Source organism: Meriones unguiculatus, chromosome 4 (assembly GCF_030254825.1).
Source record: "Meriones unguiculatus strain TT.TT164.6M chromosome 4, Bangor_MerUng_6.1, whole genome shotgun sequence".
NCBI lineage: Eukaryota > Metazoa > Chordata > Mammalia > Rodentia > Muridae > Meriones > Meriones unguiculatus.
The window spans coordinates 73,322,013-73,342,577 of NC_083352.1; the positions used below are offsets into that span (position 1 = coordinate 73,322,013).

At 43.2% G+C, this 20,565-nt stretch overlaps 1 protein-coding gene across 1 annotated transcript in view; it reads right to left on the reverse strand.

Annotated features, from left to right (window-relative positions):
• Window positions 1–8,298, reverse strand: part of Atg14 (autophagy related 14) — a 33,456-nt gene extending 25,158 nt beyond the window's left edge. Inside the window, exon 1 of the mRNA XM_021650853.2 lies at window positions 8,062–8,298. Within this exon, the coding sequence (XP_021506528.1) occupies window positions 8,062–8,282 (221 nt within the window). The 5' untranslated portion in view covers window positions 8,283–8,298. The remainder of the gene's footprint in view (window positions 1–8,061) is intronic.
• Between the last annotated feature and the right edge of the window lie 12,267 nt (window positions 8,299–20,565).

Sequence of the window (20,565 nt, forward strand, 5' to 3'; positions counted from 1 at the left end):
CAGCCAGAATGCAGACAGAACAAGAAAGGATGAGCTTAAATCTTAGAGGCTTAAGATAAGATTATATGAAGGCTGGGCCTAAATAAGATTGTATGCAGGCTATAAATTTCCAGGACTAGGCCTCGGTTAGCAGACAGAGGCAGTTAGCCTGGGAGATGACAATTACATTAGGCAAATAGAAGTTACTTCAGCCGGGCATGGTAGTGAACTCATTTTATCGGGAGGCAGAGGCAGGCGTATCACTGTGAGCTTGAGGCCAACCTGGTCTACAAAGTGAGTCCAGGACAGCCAGGGCTACACAAAGAAACCCTGCCTCAAAAACAAAACAAAAAAGAGCCAAGAAACCAGACTAGACTTAAGGAAAGATTTACATCTGAAGATGCAATTATAATCAATTATAGTAGCAAAATGTTAGGAACAACTTTAATGTCCAGTAGGAAGTTTAAATGATACCATGCTGCCATAAATACTAAATATCTTATAGTCAAAATTTCATACACATATGACCACCAATATACAGACACAATGCTGGGAGAGCAGAGCAATAACACAGCTGTGAAGTGAGTGAAGTTTCCTTTTTATGTGCTTCTGTACTTTACCAGTTGTCTACAATAACCATTTACCTTTTTGAAAGATTTTATGTGTACATGTTTGTCTGTAGGAGTTGATATGTACCACTGTACGTGCAGGAGCCCAGAGGGCTGATGAGCTCACTAGGTACTCTGAACTGGAATTACAGGCAGTTTGTGAATCATCATGTGGGTGCTGAGAACAGTACAGGGGCCCTAAGCAAGAGAAGAAAGTGCTCTTAACCAGTAAGCCATCTCTCCAAGACTAATCAATTACCTTTAACACCAGGGGGAAAATATATACTATTCAATCAATTAAAATTACCCATGCTCCTCTTTTGAGGCTGACACACGCTATATACACATATACATAATTCTATTGCAGAATATTTGGAAAAACCTGTTTCTAGTTGTGGTATAACACAGCCCTCGCACACACCTTTAATCCAAGAACTTTCTGTAGAATGATTAGATAAAGTCAATCATAGGCAAAGAGGCCAAGCAGGCAACCAGTTGACAGGGAGTGAATATAGGAAAAATTCATGAAGAGTAAAAGAAAGTCAGGATGGATACAGACACTCACATAAATTAGAAAGGAGGGACATTCAGTTTGAAGAGCTTTAAGACAGCATGGAGAAGGGTTTTGTTGTTTTTCCTTCTGGGATGTTGGCTGAGTAGAAAGGTCAGGTGGGTGCTTTCTCTGCCTCTCTGAGCTAGCAGGCCTTCACTCTAGCATCTGGCTCCTGAGTCTTCATTGGTAAAATTAAACATTTGGTATTTTTGTTTGAAAGCAACATAATTCCTCCAAATTTCTTAGTTTCTTTGAGAAATTACACACTCTAGGTTCCTTTTATTGGGGGAAGAGGAATGAGAATTAACAGTTTTCAGGTTAATGGGAAGGAACTTTCTTCATCCCTAATTTCAACACACACGGTAGAAGCCTTCATGAAAACTTTTAGCTCCAGAAATACAGCAGTGAGGCATCTAAGGCAATTCAGAGAGCAGAGCAACCTCCCAAAGCTCTGTTGAGAAGGGAGAGGGGCACAATATGGCTAATTACAGACTTAGAGACAGCTAAACTATCAAAATGTTTCTTTTTAAAGTAATTTTTATTTTATTTTATGGGTGTTTTACCTGCGTGTATTTCTGTATACCATGTGCATGCAGTATCCATGGAAGTCAGCAAAGGCCTCTGGAACTAGAGTTACAGTAGGTTGTGAGCCATCATGTGGATGCTGGGAATCAAGCCTGGGTCTTCTAAAAGAGCAGCCAGTGCTCTTAACCACAAAGCCATCTCTCTAGCCTCTCAAACTAAATTTTTCTTAAACTGAGATACTAATATGGTAGCAATTAACAATTACTAGTCAACAAAATTTCTTTGTTTCTTCTTTCATGTTGAAAATTGAACCCAGAGCCTCACAAATGCCTTGCACATACTAGAGCTAAGCCCTAGCCTTGTCTTGCTTGAACTCAAGACAACAAGAGGGAAACAGGATGTGCAAAAAGCATGGGTATCAGGAAGATTCTATAACAGAACATCTTAGATGTGAGGAAATACAGTAGTCAACAGAAAACAGAAGCAGGGCACTGCTCAGTGTCCTCCTTCATGACTGGGACACTTCTATGCCCCCTGCCTAGAGGATGGAAGAAGAGAAACTCAAAGTGTCATGCTCAGATTCTCTGCCCATAGGTATACAGTAGTCGAGGGCTCTCGTCAGAGCTGCGTTCTGCATTAAGCCAAACTACAGAACCATGTGGCGACTGAGCATCAAGCCACTTCCCTCAGCTAACAAGACATCCTTTGGGAATTAAGGTAGGACCACTCTTTTGTTATGAAGATAGTAAATAAAAATAAGAGATCTTAATGTTTTTTTAAATATTTAAATATATATAGTTTAGCCTTAAAATATATATATATATGAATGTATATATGTATTCTGTACATTAACATGGAAGATATTAAGTACAAAAAACTAAGACCTGCAAAATAGCATGTGGTCTCATCTTGGCATGAAAAGTAAAGTAGTAAAGACTATATGTCATCTGCCACAGAAGTAGCCCTGTTGTGGGGCTGTGAGACTTATATTTCTTTCTTTTTTTTTTTAAAAAAGATTTATTTATTATTTTTATAGTATTCTGCCTGCATGTGTGTCTGTAGGCCAGAAGAAGGCATCAGATCACATTGTAGATGGTTGTGAGCCACCATGTGGTTGCTGGGAATTGAACTCAGGACCTTTGGAAGAACAGCCAGTGCTCTTAACCTCTGAGCCATCTCGCCAGCCCCGAGACTTATATTTCTATATTTCAGATATACATCCTAAATGTGTATCTGAACTTACACTTAATTTTCTTTTTATAATGTGCTTTTTCACTCATGTATAATGATTCAAAATACCTGAATTTTGCCTTATTCTGTGTGTGGATGAGCAAGCTATCATGGAGCTATCTCCACATGGAGGAGCCAAATTACGGTGCTTACTCCAGGCAGACCAACCTCACCACATTCTAGAGCAGGGGGCAAGAAGATTGATTACTAGCAGAACTGGACTAAACTGAAGCTAAGATGCTGATTACACCTCAGCTGGGTGCTTGGCCCTGACTCCAAGCAGAAGGGTACAGTCTAGTCTAAAACACTGACTACTGTCTCTGTGCTCCTAGTCTTGACCCCTGAGGCACACTCCCTAGTGCTTTCTAAATGAAAACCTCATGTATCCAGCCACGCCAGCACTGCTCTGCCATGCTCAGGTAAGCACTACCACATAACCACATCAATGTAGAACCTTCCCTATCGTCAGCATACAGCAACCCCCATCACTAGCTTCATAATCACACTTTGTTTTACATGAAGTGCTCAATGTCTCCGGTGCTCTGCAGAGATCTGATTTTAACAGGCTTTGAAAGCACAGGGTAGAAACCCTGGCAGCTGGAGACAATCTTATAGTGCCGGGCCTGGGGAGTACTCCACCATGGCAAAGTAGCAGGGGGAGCTGCCTGGAGGTGAGAGGAGCCCGGCTCCTCAGAAATCCTCACCTAATGGCAGGTCGGCAGGTCTGCAGTGCTGGCTCTCCAGGCTTAACTCCCACTTCTGGATAACCCTTCAAAATGTATGTGACCCTTTTAGATACAGCGCAAACCTACCTATGAAAATCCAATGATTTTTCTTTCCTGTTTTACACACACATATACACATAGAAAATATAGTTTACCTGTGGATGTGAACTTAAGAAACACCAGAGCCCAGGTCAGCCACCAAGTCTGAGCCTGTTTCCTCGTCTTTAAAACAAGTTCATAATTTGAAAGGGTGTGGTAGGGAAAAACTGTGATAAAATTCTGAAAGATAATGGTTACTGAAAATAAAAGCTGTGTTTTCTTTGCACATCTTAGAATACATTAAAAAGCTGTGTCGGAGAGGAGCTGGGAGTCCGGAAGGACGCAATCATGTAATAGACAGACTGATAAACTTGCTTCAGCTGGCTGCAGTACTGAACTCTCAAGACAAGAGAGTTCTTTTTCATCGTAACCAAGTAGCTTCAAGTTTTCTTGTAACTATTTTCTCTACAAGACTGACTACATTCATCTACAGTCAGCAACAACAACAAAATATTAGCAGCGCCAGATGAGATGTCTCAAGGGTTAAAAGCACTGGCTGTGCTTCCAGATAAGCTAGGTTTGAGTCCCACAAAGCTGCTCACAATCATCCATAACTCCAGTTCCAAGGGATCTGACACCTTCTTCTGACGCACAGTGCAATCTTCTGACGCATAGAGGATGCTCATGACTATGGAACAACCAGGGCCTGAGTCTACCTTTTTAGTGCCTAATACAGGTTAAATATAGCACTAGACTTTAAAAGTATGCGCTAAAAAATCACTCCTAGAAACCTGTGAAGTTTGATACTCGACCATTTTCAAAATAAAATAAGCTTCAAAGTTTTTTTTTTTTAAATGTGTTCAAAATCATACAGCAAGTTGTGGAACTTGGATTCGATTCAAGGCAGCATGAATCCTAAATCCTTTTTAACTCAATCTTATAGCCTAAGTTCAAGAGGTGTGCAGAAGCCAGATCACATGGAGATTCACACTCCAAGGCAAGAGAAGAGATTTTATTTTAAATGAAGTAAAAAAAAAAAAGGGTTTAAGCAACAGACTGATATGTTGCTTACGTCTCTAGATGTGAAAAGCAGAGGTGGTAATGTATGCATACAAGAAAGAATTACACACAGAACTGGATTGTAAGATGACAGATTCAAGATATACTTTGGTGTTAGACTGAATTAGACTTGCTGCTGGCTGGCTGGCTGGCTGGCTGGCTGGCTGATTATTTAGATGCTGGAAATAAGAGAAAAAAATTAAAGTACTATAAAAAGCCCACATTTTTTACTTTTGTGACCAGTGGATTGTGAGATATGACATAGAAGTGGTCTTGGGGCTGGCCAGTGGTAGCCCACACAGTACTTGGGAGGCTGAGACAGGCAGATCTCCCAGTTCAAGGCCAGCCTGGTCTACAGAGTGAGTTCTAGGACAGCCAGGACTACAAAGAGAAACCATCTTGTGGAGGGGAAAAAGTGGTCTTAGAAATAGACTGTGAAAGAGGGCAAAATTCACTTAATTCTTAAATCTGCTATAGTGAGGATGCAATAGTGTACAAAAATACTGTCTTGTCCTCAGAGTATACACCTGAGAGGATAAGGCAATCATTACGTTATCATATGGTGATAAGACAATAAAGCACATTAAGTAGGAATGAGGGCATTAGCTCAAGGATCCAAAAGAGTCTTTAATGTCTAAGCAGAAGTCCGAAGGAAACAGGAGGCAGCCATGAAGATTACTTCAAGAGTTCTTGGCGATCTTTGTGTGCAAAGGCTCCAGGGCAGGAATGTTCCTGAACTGACAAGGAAGCCAGGAAGATATAGCTTAATACGTAAGGAAGAAAAATAACAAGAGATTAGGTCTGAAGACCATATGCAGACCATTAGCTCAAGATTTTTGTTTTTGCCAGGTAGTTGTGGTACACGCCTTTAATTCCAGCACTCAGGAGGCAGAGGCAAGTGGACAGCTTGAGGCCAACTTGGACTACAGAGTAAGTTCCAAGTCAGTCAGGCTACACAGAGAAAAACAATAATCAAATAACAAAAGTTGAGCAGAACAAAACCAGAGTCTGAAGAGAAGAATGGTGTGGTAAATTATGTAATGTGAATTATGCTAATAAGAAAGGGTACAAGAAGCAATCCTTTGGTAGATTAGACTGCATAATGATGAAAGGATCAGATTTAGGCTAGGTTTTGAAGAGACAGAATTTGTTGATGAGATTAGACTGAATTGGAAGGAGGTTTTTTTTTGGTCTGAATAAAGGAAGATGGTATTACAATTTATTGTATTGAGATGATGTGGAAAGCACATTAATAAAAATGAGTTCTGGTGGTCATGTTAAGAGATAATTATCACCAGCAGGTGATGAAAAGGGGAAAAGTCAAATAAGGATGTGGACTAGCATACTGTGTTCTAGACTTTGAGAGAGATCTGGGTTGGAGCTACTAAGACTGATAATGTTCAGCATCTAGATGTTATTAAAATTGCAAAAATAAATATAGGAAAATGAAGATGCTAAATACTTGATATGGTTCAACAAGGACAATGGGTGCACAGCTGTGAACCCAGCACTCAGGGATACAGAGGCAGGGGGATCTCTGTGAGTCAGAGTGTATCCCAGAACAGCCATTGTTATACAGAAAAACCCTGTCTCTAAAAACAAAACAAAACAAAAACAACAACAACAACAAAAAAAGTTCAACAAAGGGACAGTCCCATCTCCTACCTGGTTTGTTTGTTTGTTTGTTTGTTTTTTATAACAGAACTGGTTTATTTTTTTAGAGCTATAACTTAGAACAGCAAGTCTATGGTCTAAATTCAAGTTCATCCATAAAACACAACAGTGCACTAAAAAGACTTTGTTATACCAATAGTTTCAGAAGAAAAAAAGACGAGCCCCAGCCATGATCACAAGAAAACTAGGAATTCAAAACACCCCCAATCTACATGTTGTAGAGTCTAGCAATTAAATGTACAGAATGTGGATGCAGAATTTCTGGACTTTAACATTTTGTGACTCCAAGGCAAGGCATTTACTGTATGTACAAGTCTCCTCAGTAGTCAGTTGGCATGGTCATTCTATGTGCTGTTTGTTTTGTTTTTTCTTGTTTTTTTTTTTTTTTTTTTTTTTTTTTGAGACAGTGTTTCTCTAATAGCTCTGGCTGTCCTGGAACTCTGTAGACCAGGCTGGCCTTGAACTCACAAAGATCCAGCTGCCTCTCCTCCTGACTACTAGGATTAGAGGCATGCACCTTCAGTTGCCTGGCCAAAATTACCTATAGAGCCAGGCTCAGTGGCTCATGCCTGTAATCCCAGCACTCTGGGAAGCAGAAGCAGGGAGATATATGAATTCAAGGCTAGCCTGCAAAGTCCAGGACAGCCAAGGCTACACAGAGAAACCCTGGGGGAGGTTTAAAAGAAAAAATTACCTGTCAAGCCAGGTGTGTGGCCCACACCCTTAATCCCAGCCTCGGGAGGCAGAGGCAAGGGGATACAAAGCCAGGCCAGCCTGATCTATATAGTGAGTTCCAGGACAGGCAAGACTAGTGAAATACTGTCTTAAACAAACAGAGCTGGATGTGGTGGTACTCGCCCATAATCTCATCACTAAAGGAGACAGAAGCAGGCAGATCTCTGTGAATTCCAGGCCAGCCTGGGCTACAAAGTGAGTCCAGGACAGCCAAGGCTACAAAGAAACCCTGTCGTGAAAACAAACAAACCAACCTAAGTTACCTGTCTTACTATCATCAAAACTACATTGCTGAAAGAAAAGTTAAGAGACAAAGACTCTTCAGCTAAACATTTATTTTTCAATTATCTTAATTCAAAAGGAAGGCAAAATAATTTCCTAAATTCAAATGATTCTGACTAAGGGCTTGCAACTCAAAACACATTCCCAAATGCCCAATGACACAAAATCATCTTTGGGATTACAAAGATGAGGCAACCTCCTAGTCCACGCTCACACAGACCTAGCTGACAAGACCCACCTGTGACAGACAGCGAGGGCCCAATCCCTCCTAAACAATTTAATTCTCTCTATGGGTTCCTTGTGTAAAAAGTATGCACGTCTGAAGACGGGAACTGGTTAAGCTAAGCTTCTCAATGAGAGTAAAGCGACGAACCAGCACTCCTTTACACAGCAGCAGAGACTTCCCTAGTACTCAAGAGGACCATGGAGAAACTCTGGTGGGTGATGGGGAATAGCGACCTTCGCTCAACCTGGCTCCCACCCCCACCCTACCCACTGGCAACAAAGCGCCGGGGCAGAGCAGCTAGACTCTCTCGTTCCACACTCGCCGGGGCTCCAGAGCCGGGAATGGAGTGTCCAGGCTCCAGCCTCTGGTCGCTGGGTCACAGAAAACACAGAGGCAGAAACAATAGGGCTGTGACGGCCGCCGTACCTCTCCCGGTCGCGACCGTCGAAATAGACGAAATCGCCGCTCTGGACGCACTTGGCACAAGTCAACCGCCGGCGAGTTGTGTTGCATAGAGGACACCGCTCAACCGCCACGTACAGCCCCTCGGCGTCGTCCACCGAGTCCACCAAGTCTCGGGCTAGCGCCCGCGGCCCAAAACCAGGAGCCTCGGGCGTCCAGGTTCCCTTCCCACTGGGAGACGCCATGATGATCTGAGCGAAGAGCCAGTCACGTGGGATTTTGTTTTCATCCAGGTGCATCCTGGGCTCAGAGGCGGGGCCTGGAGACCGGGGCGTGGTCTAAAGGCCGGGGCGGGGCCCGAAGGCCTGGGGCGGGACCAGGAGGCGGAGAGCTTAGAGAAGCGGATCTCCTGGTCCTCCTAGTCCTCCTCCTGGTCCTCCTCGTGGTCCTCCTCCTGGTCCTCCTCCTGGCCTTCCCGGGCGGCTGACCAGTTCGGACCGCTGAGCGGAGCTACGCAATGCCTCTACATTTTGCAAAGTGCAGCAATAGGTACCCAAGCATTCTCTGCGAAAGGTGCAGGAACAGAACAAGGGAATTCATTTCATTCATTAAGGTTTCTTTAAGGTTTTTGACTAAAACTGCAAGAAGCAAAAGTTCACAGAACTCACTGAAGTTTGACTCACCTTCCTTCTTAATGGTTGTGGAGGTACAGCAATAATTTCCACGAACCCGGACAAAGTCAGGCAGAGGTATTAAAAGATTTTCTTCAAACCCCACAACCATTAAGAAGGAAGGTGAGTCAAACTTCAGTGAGTTCTGTGAACTTTTGCTTCTTGCCAATCAAAGACGTATATTTTTGAAAACTGGTTTTAAAGGTAGTGCCTTCTGCAGAGCCTGCTTTTTCCTAGAGTTCCAACCCTCCTGTGGGGCAGCCCTTGTGGGCGAAGGGATTACAGGTATGTACGAACTGCACAGCCCGAATTCTGGCTTCCCTACTCCCTGGGCCGTGCTCTGAGAGAATTTGAACTTGTTTTGGTGTAAGAATAGCCGCACAAACTACGCAGATATGGATGGTTATATGGATGGTTTATTGGAACGCCTTTTCCAAGCTGATCAATCAGGATCATAGTAAGGACTCAGGAGCCTAAACTGTGACATCTACAAGTTCTCACAGCAGGGTTGTTATAGAAAGAACCAAATGCAAAAGACATAGGTAAGGCAGTAACATATTTTGGCTGATGTAAAAAGCAGTATTATGTTTTTGGCTATCCAGACAAAGTATTATCAGCCAACCTTTAAGCTGATTGGCCCTAAGTGAGCTAAGTGAGGCAGCGATTAGGATCTTCTAGAGTACATCCAAAGTATAGCCAGGTGTGTAGATAAGAAGTGTGCAACTAGTGAGTAGATAAAGTATGAGTTATGACACTATTAAATCATGAGGTCAGCTATGAACAATCACTGCCAGGAGGCAGAGTTGAAAAGTTTAAATTTTTGAACTTAATTTCACCTCAGAAACAAAATGGAAGCTGAATACAAAGATGGCTGCAGTTTTGTCTCAAATAGCAGGCTACAACAGAACTCATCAGTTAGGATTTCCTCTTAAGTTTCTTCATCAAGAGGAAGTTTATATCAGATTTTTAGATTTGCCTCTAGGCCATAGAGGGGAACAGAGAAGTGAGGCTGCGGGTCCAGTGGGACCAGTGATTCTCAAAGATGGCTTTAGCACACTGTCCCCTGATGAAAGCTCTCACTTCTCCTCTCTCTCTCTCTGTCTCTGTCTGTCTCTGTCTCTCTCTCTCTCTCACACACACATACACACAGACACACATCCCAGCCCTTAGAGCTGCCTCCTAGGCAAACAGTGATGTTTTCCTCATACTCCACCTTGAGACTGATGTCTGCCTTAGAAAGGACAGGGCCAGTAACCATGTAGGGCCTAGAGCCTAGGTTATAGGAGCCTGTTGCCTGTCAAGCTTTGCCATTACTGTCATCAAATGCTGGTGACAACATTCATCACCTACAACTTACCTAGATCCTTGGTCTGAACTCTTTGTACCTTCTCCAGAGTCTGTTTAAATACAATTAGGTTGGATTAGAAAGTAATCAAAAGAAAAAAAAATCAAATTTCCTATACTGTTTTCCAAATAGTTTTTCCTAAACTTGAATGGTACTTGTGAGTTTAAGATTTTAAAATAAGTGCCCAGTGCCGTGGCGCACGCCTTTGATCTCAGCACTCAGGAGGCAGAGGCAGGCAGATCTCCGTGAGTTGGAAGCCTGATTTACATAGAGAGTTCTAGGACAGCAGGGCTGTTACACAGAGAAATACTGTCTTGAAAAACGGAAGAAAGAAAGAAAGAAAGAAAGAAAGAAAGAAAGAAAGAAAGAAAGAAAGAAAGAAAGAAAGCCAGACAGCTTAGGCTATCCTGGACTCACTCTGTAGACCAGGCTGGCCTCAAATGCACAGAGATCCACCTGCCTCTGCCTCCCAGAGTGTTGGGATTACAGGTGTGTGCCGCCATGCCTGGCCAAAAAAAAATGTTTTTTAAATAAGCAATTTTATATGTTTATTTCCAACACAAGACCGAAAGGTTTGGGATATTTCATTGGTTCTCCAAGGTGACTTTCATAGATCTTTGGTACCTGTAAAGAAATTCAAGTGTATATAATCTTTAACCTAAGAAAGTGCCAACATTTTCTTAATGTTAAAATATCATGTCTTATTCAATTACTGTTGTCTTTGGTTTTGGAGATTGTCTAAAGAGCCCAGGGTGGACACAGACAAGATCCGTTTGTGTCTGCTTTTCCAGTGCTGGAATTCCAAGGATGTGCTACCATACCCAGTTTTCTGATAGTAGCAATATGACACCTATTTAGCTGCTGTTGTATGAGATTCTTGTGGAATGTACCCTTGTCATTTGAATGCTTATTTCTCTACCCCTCTATCTGGTTTCAATCTGGACATTGCATTGTGATACTTAGGCATTGTGATGCTTAGCATAAGCATAACCTGTTTCAACTTTGTGTAAATATGCCACCATTTGTTCTCTCTATTGTCAATTAAACATCCAGCCAGTGCTGTGAAATGGAGAAAATAGTGTGGGACATCCTGGTCTGAAGGGGAGGAGAAGAAAGCCAGGGGGAGTGGTAGGAGAGCGGAGATTAGAAAGAAGGTCTTGGAACCCTGAGGAGAGATGAACTGGACCTAAGATATGACTGAAAGCAAGTATAATGGGTGAAATCTGAATGGTAGGAAACTATGCAAGCTTGGAGGTTTAGGATGGAGTAACTATTGCCCAGCATTGTGCTCAAGGTTAACTAAATAAATCCTAGTCTCTTTGTGGTGATTTGGGTATACAGCTGGTTTAGGAATAACCACAGATTAACTAAAAAGATAAATCAATAATAAATATTAATAAACCACAACAAGCTGTCCCTCAAAAAATGGCATTTTTTCCAGTAAAAAAGAAAATTGAGGAGGGACACTATGGTCACAGTGTCCCAAACAAGCCCCAGAGCAGAAGTTCCTTTAGTATTTCCACCCTGTGGACACTGTAGAAATATGTGTGCTCAGTAGAAATATGGATGGGATGTTATCCAATTACCAGAAGATGACCTAGTACCAGTGAACAGTTAGCTATGAGGAAAAAGAGATGACTTCCGTGATCCACCCCCTACTCCTGAGTGTCTTTTTTTCCTAGTTATCAGTTTCCAACTTTAAAACATAGGAAGTAATTAGAGGGAAAGTTTGCACCGTTGTCATTCTTAGAGCCTTGGGTGTCTGAAGTCATTCATAATGGCACAGCTGGCATGGATATATAGTACTGAAAATACAGATTAGACACTCTCCCTTGAAAAACACCAGTCAGCCCCTACTCATCACTCACCAGGAGCAACCGACCTTCATCATCATCTTCTCCACCTTCAAAAGTAGGCAGGGCACAACCCAGTGACTGTTATGGACTGGTTCTTATGTGAGTGTGGGGCTTGGGCTATTTAGGAATTAGTCTCTGACTGTCTTGTGGACAGAAAGCAACGAAGAAAGGAGATTAATGGAAGAAACAGTAAAAACTGTTAGAACCAGGTGTCATGATGTGTGCCTATAATCTATCACTTGGGAGGCCAAAGCAGGAGGATCATAAATTCAAGGCCACCCTGAGCTATGAGGCAGGCCCTGTTTCAAAAACAAGGCAGAAACCAAACAAAAACAACCTGTTAGGGTGTGAAAAACTTTGAAATATCTGGAGGAGAAGAGAAGGAAATCTGAGAGTGATTATCAGGCTTAGCTACAGGCCATAGGAGGGGAAGATCAAAAAAGAGGATCAACCAGAATTCAGGCTCATGGATGCGCTGTAAGGCTTTTATTAAAGAAAAACACAACTGACAGCCAGGATGTGGAGGTTCACCCTCTGTACTGCTGGAGAGAATGCAAACTGGGTTTAGTTCCCCCACTTGGGGTGCTTCTCAAAAGGAATCATCACACAACCCAGTGATTGCACTTGGGTAACCCCCTCATAAACGGAAGTACAGAGCAGCCTGGCATTGCAGTAGCAGTTATAGGGTATAGTAGCAAAGAGATGGAAACAGCCTCTGTGGCCATCAGTGGATTGAAATCTCAGTGGAGGTGTGCCATAGAGTAGTGTTCCTCAGCCAAAAGAAAAGGATGGAAATTGGACATGCCTCAGCAAGCATACACACAGAAGTTATGTATGGCTGTATTTAGATGAAACATCCAAAATGCATAAATCCATGAAGACAAAGGCTGGAGGCTCCTGGAGAACAGGGCAGACTGCTCAATGATACAAAATTTGTTTGGAACAATGGAAATGTTTTAGAACTGGTAGAGGTAGGCTGGGCGTGGCAGTATACACTTTTAATCCCAGCACTCAGGAAGGCAGAGGCAGGTGGGTTTGCTGTGAGTTCAAGGCCAGCCTGGTCTACAAAGAGCATCAAGGACAGCCATGGCTACAAAGAGAAACCCTGTCCTGAAGCGGGGGAGAGCTGGAGGCAGTGGTATAGTTACATTTCAGACCACTAAATGAAATGTCCCCAAACAGTTCGGTTCATTTTTTTGTGGGGTGGGGTGCAGTGAGGGCAGGTTCCAGACAGGGTTTCTTTGTGTAGCCTTGGCTGTCCCGGACTTGATTAGTAGACCAGGTTGGCCTTGAACTAACAGCAATCTACCTGCCTCTGTCTCCCCAAGTGCTGTGACTAAAGGTGTGCACCACCATGCCCTGCTCATTCCTAGTAATTAAGTTTGTTATATGAATTTCATTAAAAAACAAAACAAAACTCAGCCAGTCACCATGCACCTCAGCACAGGGAGGCAGAGGCAGGCTGAGAGTTCAAGGCCAGCCTGGTCTCCAAATGAGTCCAGGACAGCCAAAGCTTCACAGAGAAATCCTATCTTGGGGAATAATGAGGAAGTCTTTGTAAGTCTAATATTTTTGGCTGCTAATGACAAAATTGTATTTATTTCTTGCTAGGGAGCTTTCAGTTTGTATCTCTCCATCCTGAAAGATGGCAGAGTGGCGAAGAAGGTGAGTTACTAAGAGACAAGAGATTCCGCCTTTGGGTGTGAAATCCCCCAGGGTCTCAGAGTTCAGAGTATTGAAAAGTTTTTCTTTCAACAGTGAGATGAGGATACTGCAAGCACAAGGCAACTGACAAGGAACTTGCCTCTGGCGTGGTGGGCACCTATATGTGGAACAGGCGTTTTGCCACCAGAGAAGGACAGGTGATGGGTGATGCAAGCATGCACACCACAGCAAACCCAGGGCAAGGCACTCCTTTTACAATTCTTTAAGGAACAGGACAAAGTAGTCTGGCATTTGGGATAAACACAGCTTTGCTTTTTCCGGAAGGCTTTATATATAAAAAAAAAAAAAAAATAACAAGAATATTGCACTTAAACATGAAGAGCATACCACCTGGAGAGCCCTTGGAAGCAGAAACATGGCCATTATTTCATATCAAAGAAACATTATTTCTGACACAAGAGAGGGTACAATTACTTCATTTCATAAATCGGGGAAGAGAGGCCCAAGAAATTGAAGTTACCTAAAGCAGAGCAGCACGGTTCTCTTTACACCAGAAGCCATCAACCAAACGCCATCTGTGCTCATTACTGTGCGCTAAACAAGATTCTGTTAAGTTAGTCCTATTCTGGTGCTGGGAATCAAACCCAGGGCCTTTTTCATTCTAAGCGAAGCCCTTTCTCCCTGGGCTGTGACCCAGCCCACATCCAACACTTTCTCACCAAAGTATGAATGTTGAAGGATTAAAGGCAAATGAAAGTTTGTTCTCACAGTCCAATTAACAATCAACAATGAAATCTCCTGCCTTACAGTCTCTGCCCCATTTAATGAAAGCTTACCATGCTTTTTCTGTGTGCTTGCAATGACTGCCTTTTCGGGATATACTACATTTCTAACCCTGGCCACCGGTGCGCCAGAGAAAGGACTGGCTTTCAAATCAAGAGCCCAAATGCCAGCTCTACCATTTTGAGTTTGCAACCATGGGTGTCTCATCTGACCTCCTTTCAGTTTCCTTACCAGAAAGGCAGAAGCCCTTCTCATAGAGTATTGACAGGGTTATGTGAGGTTCTTTGAAAACCATAACAGTTTACAAAAACCCAGGCCACTTTATTTTCCTTGAAGAACATATGACAGGATTAGGAAGACTGGATGGTTGGTCCCAGCACTCATGGCTCATCTTTTGATTCAGTGAGAACTAGTGCAATGCAACTCCATTATCTGTCTCCTCCAGGGCTTGATTTCTACCAGATGGATAGTTTCATCCTAACACAGTTTATCTGGTGGAATCCCAATTTAAGAGTTTGTCATTTGAGCTGGGCATGGTGGCACACACCTTTAATCCCAGCACTTGGGGAGGCAGAGGCTGGTGGATCGATGTGAGTTCAAGGCCAGCCTGGTCTACAAATCCAGTCCAGGACAGCCAAGGCTATAGAGAGAAATTCAGTCTCAAAAAAAAAAAAAAAAAAAAGGAAAAAAGTTGGTCATTTGGACACCGGATTTGTGAGTTCATCTTCATATCTTAGCCAGTTGACATAACAACCAGCAATACAACGACCGAAGTAGCCAAGGTTTTAGTGCTTTTGTTTTTCTACACCCATGTGTGTTTGAACAAAGGTCTCATTACATAACCCTGGCTGGTGTGAAACCATGTAGACCAGGCTGACCTCTTACTAGCAGAGATTCTCCTGCCTCTCACTCCCAAGTGCCAGGATGAGTACCACTACAGCCTTCTGTACAAGTTTACAATGCTGCTGAGGTCTGGGAAAGGAGCTTAGATACACTTTTGGAAGGAAGGTTTGATATAGGAGAATATTGTAGATGCTGGTAAAAGAATTTGGTAACTTATGCCAAGAACTTTAAAAATAGCCATAATGCTTAAACCAAAGTTTCGCTTCTGAGCATTTACACCGAGAGGACTTAATTCCAAGGAGCCAGCCAATTCTAATTGAAGTCATGTAGCTTCCATGGACACTATCCAATTCCAGTTGAGGTCACATAGCTGAGGGGTCTGGAGTCCACTGGCATACCATCCCAGATGGCCCTGGTCTATTCCTATTGGGCCTGGTTAATATTTGAATAAACTGAGGCAGATTTAGTGTCCTTTTCTGTGGCTAATCTGACCCATTGAAAGGCTTCTTTTCTCCACTTTGACTAGGCCTGAATGTCTGTTCCTCGGAGTTCAAACAAACAGTTCCTGGAAAAGCCACAATCTGAGGACAACCAATCAGCTTACAGGTCAAGTAGACCAAAAGCTATGTTTATAAATACTTTATGTTATGAACTCTTTACGGCCTTGCTGTTCCCAAAGTAAAGTGCAGCCGGCCCTAACCAATCAAATTAAAGGTCAATGCAGGAGTAAAAGCCAAGAATCAATGAGTCAACAAAGTCCCCCATACTAGGGAAAATCCCTAAACAACCAGTCAATCCCAAATCCTCTCGTACCCCTATGTCATTCTTGACCAATTAGCTTGAGAGTTACCACACAAAGCCCCTAACTGTCTATAAAAAGAGTCTGTGTACTCACTTCTGGATTGCCATTTTGCCTTAATAGTGATGATGATGCAGATCTGTGGCAGAGCACCTGCCTAAGGGGTAAGAGGCCCTGGGTCCATCCCCCGGACACTGTGGTGCATGCTTAAAGTCCCAGCACTCAGGAGGCTGAGGCAAGGGAACTGCTGTACTTAAGACCAGCCTGGCTTACACAGCCAGACCTGATTTCAAACCTAAACACAAAACAAGGATACACCTGTATTAGTTGTTGAAATGCAAACTTTTCAGATGCTAAATTAGGAGTGAATTTGAGGTTTTAACATAAGACACATTTGATCTGATCATGTATGATCTATGGGTGTCATGTTTTCCACAAGCTACTGGCAGTTAAAGAGTTAAAAAGAAAGCTCTTTCTCTACTGAGAAAAGTATCCACATAGCCCCCAAAGTGGAGGACGCACACTAAAATTGAAACCCATATCCTGTGGAAGAGGGCCTGGCAGAGTGCATCTGAAGGAGGCCAGAACGAAACCAGAAACATAATCTCTTGAGTACAAAGTGCACCTTTCAGCCAGCCAGAGCAAAGATGGCTGAGTTCATAAAACAGGCCAGCTAGGAACATGAGAGTGGTGTGGGCCAGTTCAAGAAGTTAAAGGGCCAAGCAGCTGACTCTGATCTTGCTCTCTGGAAGTTTTGTTTTCCAGAAGTTAAAATGGTGATAAGTGACCTTTACTGTGAACTTCAATGTCTTGGTATGTCTGTGAGAAAGGAAGGGAAAGGAAGAGAAGGAATTGCACACATGTTGAGCCCCAAAGGGCTGAAAGGAGAACAGGAAGGAGTCTGAGGCAGCTATGCTTTGAGTTGAGGTGGAGCTCAGAGTATTCTGAGACAGGAGGCTGGAGGCCTGTGGCCTGAGAATCTGGGAGCTAAGTTGGCTGTGTTCATATATTTTAAAATGGAGCTTGTACAGGGGGCTGGAGAGGTGGCTCAGCAGTTAAGAGCACTCTGCCAGAGGACCCAGGCTTAATTCCCAGCACCCACATGGCAGCTTACAGATGTCTGTAACTGCAGATCCAGGGATCCAGCACAGAAAATAAAAATAAATAAATCACTAAAAAATATGGAACATGTACTGTGTGCCTACAAAATATCCCCAGGTTGAGTCCCCACATGAGAGGTGACATGTATTGCACAGAAAGGGAAGGAGCTGCCCACAGATCTCAGATTGGGGGCTGGGGGAAAACATATTATAAGAAAATTGGTGTGGAAGTTGGGGGAAGATAAAAAAAAATACAGTTAGGAGTGGGGAAGAAAGCAATGCCCAAGTTAAATCTTGGAGTTAACTGTAATTGAGCAGTTAATCAAAGTTCAAACATTTTTTCCTGCTGGGTTTGGGTTGGAAAAAAAGCTAACAAAGCCCTCCCCTCCACTACCCTTACCCACTGGATTGCACAGATTCACTGTTCACTCCCAAAGGAGTTAAAGCTGGAATGAGAAGACTTAACTAATCCCGGGACTGTAAAAGCACCTGCCCTTCTCCATTAGCTCAGACGCTTTGGATCAGGTGTGTATCCAGGGGAGGAGGGTGCTGTTCTCTGAAGCCTGAGCTGTCCTCGCTGAGGGCTGAGCTGAGGAAGAGTGGCCATTCTGCTGAGGATGAACACTTAGGATGAAAGAAGCCAGGAACACTCGATTGCTCCCTTCGGGTAGGAATACAACAAAGAGCATTGTTGTGGCGTTCACAGCCATGCAAAGACTGCCAGATAAACATGACTACTGGGGTATTGCTGTGACAGGCTTGAGCATGCTGCTTGTTGGCCGAACGTGGACTTTTGACTAGAAAAGCAGTTAAACCCTTTAATGAGAGCTTAATGGACCACACTAGTAGGAGCATAGATGACAACAGTGCTGAGAGCAATGTAGATTATCATGGCATGGCTCAAGAAGTTTCAAAGAAAGAGAATATTAGTTAAGTGGCCTAGAGACCATTCTTGTGATGTTTTTGTTAAAGAATGTGGCTGATTTCTGCCCTTGTCCAAAAAATAAAAAATTCTGCCTGAGGCTAAATTTAAGAATTCTAGATGAATGACACTGACAGAGGATATTTCAAGACAGCCTTGTATTGACTCTGTTGTGTGGTTATTAGTGGTCGCTCTTATACAAATTTATAATGAAAAGCTGAGAAAGGAAAAATACAAAATGTACAGTTTGAGGAGAAAAGCATCAAGAAGCGTAATAGAGCTAAGTCCAGTGCTCAAGGAGATATAAAGAAAAGCCTGATGCTATGTGGAATAAAGGGAATGGGGACCTCAGGTCAGGACCCCAAACAACTAAGCTTCCAACTTGTGGAAAGGAATTAAATAAAATCTTAAGGAGTAGCCAAGCACAGTGACACCTATAATACCAGCACTCAGGGAGACTGAGGCAGGCAGATCTCTGTGAGTTCTAGTCCATCCTGGTCTACAAAGTGAGTCCAGAACAGCCAAGGCAGAGATATCTTGTCTTGAAAAACAAAAACAAACAAACAAACAAACAAACAAACAAAAGCTGGGCATGGTGGCATACGCCTTTAATCCCCACACACAAGAGGCAGAAGCAGGAGGATCACTGTGAGTTCAAGGCCAGCCTGGTCTACAGAGTCCAGGACATCTACACACAGAAACCCTGTCTCAAACAAAACAAAACAAAACAAAACAAAAACCCATAAGCAGTGAAGGAAATGATTAACAGAGAGCTGCTGTCAATGTCATTGAACCAGGGGGTAATGTTCCAGGCCCAACAATCAGCAGAACATGGCAACTTCGGCCACATGGTTCTGGCTTTAAAATCAAGGATACAAGAAAGGGGTTATGGAATCTTCCTTCGTGGCTAAGAAAATCTACTGAGGCCAGTCATGTGTCAGGGGTGGCCCTGCGTGGAGGCCTAAAGAGGCCATTATGTAAAACTGTGAAGGTAAAGCCTGGACTGCCTGAGAGACCCGAAAAGTTAGAGATATCCGAGCCATGGGGTACCTGATAACAGGATGTGGAACCAGCCCAAAAGAAAGAACTGTGTTATAGTCAGCAAGCTGGAAGGAGTTGAAGAGCTGAAGAGTGCTTTGACATCAGACATGGAGATGCAGAGTTGGAATCGTCCCAGGTTTTGCTGTTCTTTTTTCATTTTAGTTTTTCAATATAGGGTTTCTCTGTGTAGCCCTAGCTGCCCTGGACTTCTGGACTCACTTTGTAGAGCAGTCTGGTCTGGAACTCACAGAAATCTGCCTGCTTCTGCCTCCTTGATTGATGGGATTACGGTCGTCATGCACCACCATGCCCAGCTTTCCCAAGTTTTCAATCTTATTTTGATCCAGGGTTTCCTCACTATGCTTCCTTTCCTCCCTTTTAGAATTTTAATGTGTATTCTGTGCCATTGTATGTTGGAACTATGTGATCTGTTTTTATTAATTTTTATTTTACAGGGGTTACAGTCAAGAGATTACCACGAATCTCAGAAGATTCTCTGGTAGATTATATGCACTCCTAAAGCTGGACTAAGTGCATTTTGTGTTATGATATTGCTATAAGCCTATAGGGACCAGAGTGAAATATGGTGTTTAAATGAGAATTACCCTTATAGACTCAGATTTGAATACTTGGTCATCAGGGAGTGACACTATCTGAAAGGATTAGAAAGTGTGGCCTTGTTGGAAAAAATGTGCCACTGGGGGTTGGGCTTTCAGGTTTCAACAAGGCAGTTCCATACATAGTCTCTCTCTCCCTGCTGCCTACAGATCCAAATGTAGAACTCTCAGCTACTTCTCCAGCACTATGTCTGCCTGTACGTATCTATGCTCTCCACCATGACAATAAAGAACTAAAACTCTGAAACTGTAAACAAGCTCCCAACTAAATGCTTTATTTTATTTTTATTTTTATATTAATTACAGTTTATTCACTTTGTATCCCAGCTGTAACCCCCTTCCTCATTCCCTCCCAGTCCCACCCTCCCTCCCTCATCTCCTCCCAATCCTACCCTTCCTCCCTCATCTCCTCCCAATCCCACCCTCCCTCCCTCATCTCCTCCCAATTTCACTCTCCCTCCCTCATCTCCTCCCAAGCCCCTCTCCAAGTCCACTGATAGGGGAGGTCCTCCTCCCCTTCCATCTGACCCTAGCCTATCATGTTTCATCAGGACTGGCTGCATTGTCTTCCTCTGTAGCCTGGCAAGGCTGCTCCCCCCTCAGGGGGAGGTGATCAAAGAGCCAGCCACTAAGTTCATGTCAGAGACAGTCCCTGTTCCCCTTACTAGGGTACCCACTTTGAGACTAAGCTACCATGGGCTACATCTGAGCAGGGGTTCTAGGTTATATCCATGCATGGTCCTTGGTTGGAGGAACAGTCTCAGAAAAGACCCCTGTGCCCATATATTTTGGTACTGTTGCCCTCTTTGTGGAGCTCCTGTCCTCTCCAGGTCTTACTATGCTTTCTTTTCATCAGAGTTGCTGCGGTCATGGTGTCTCTTTATAG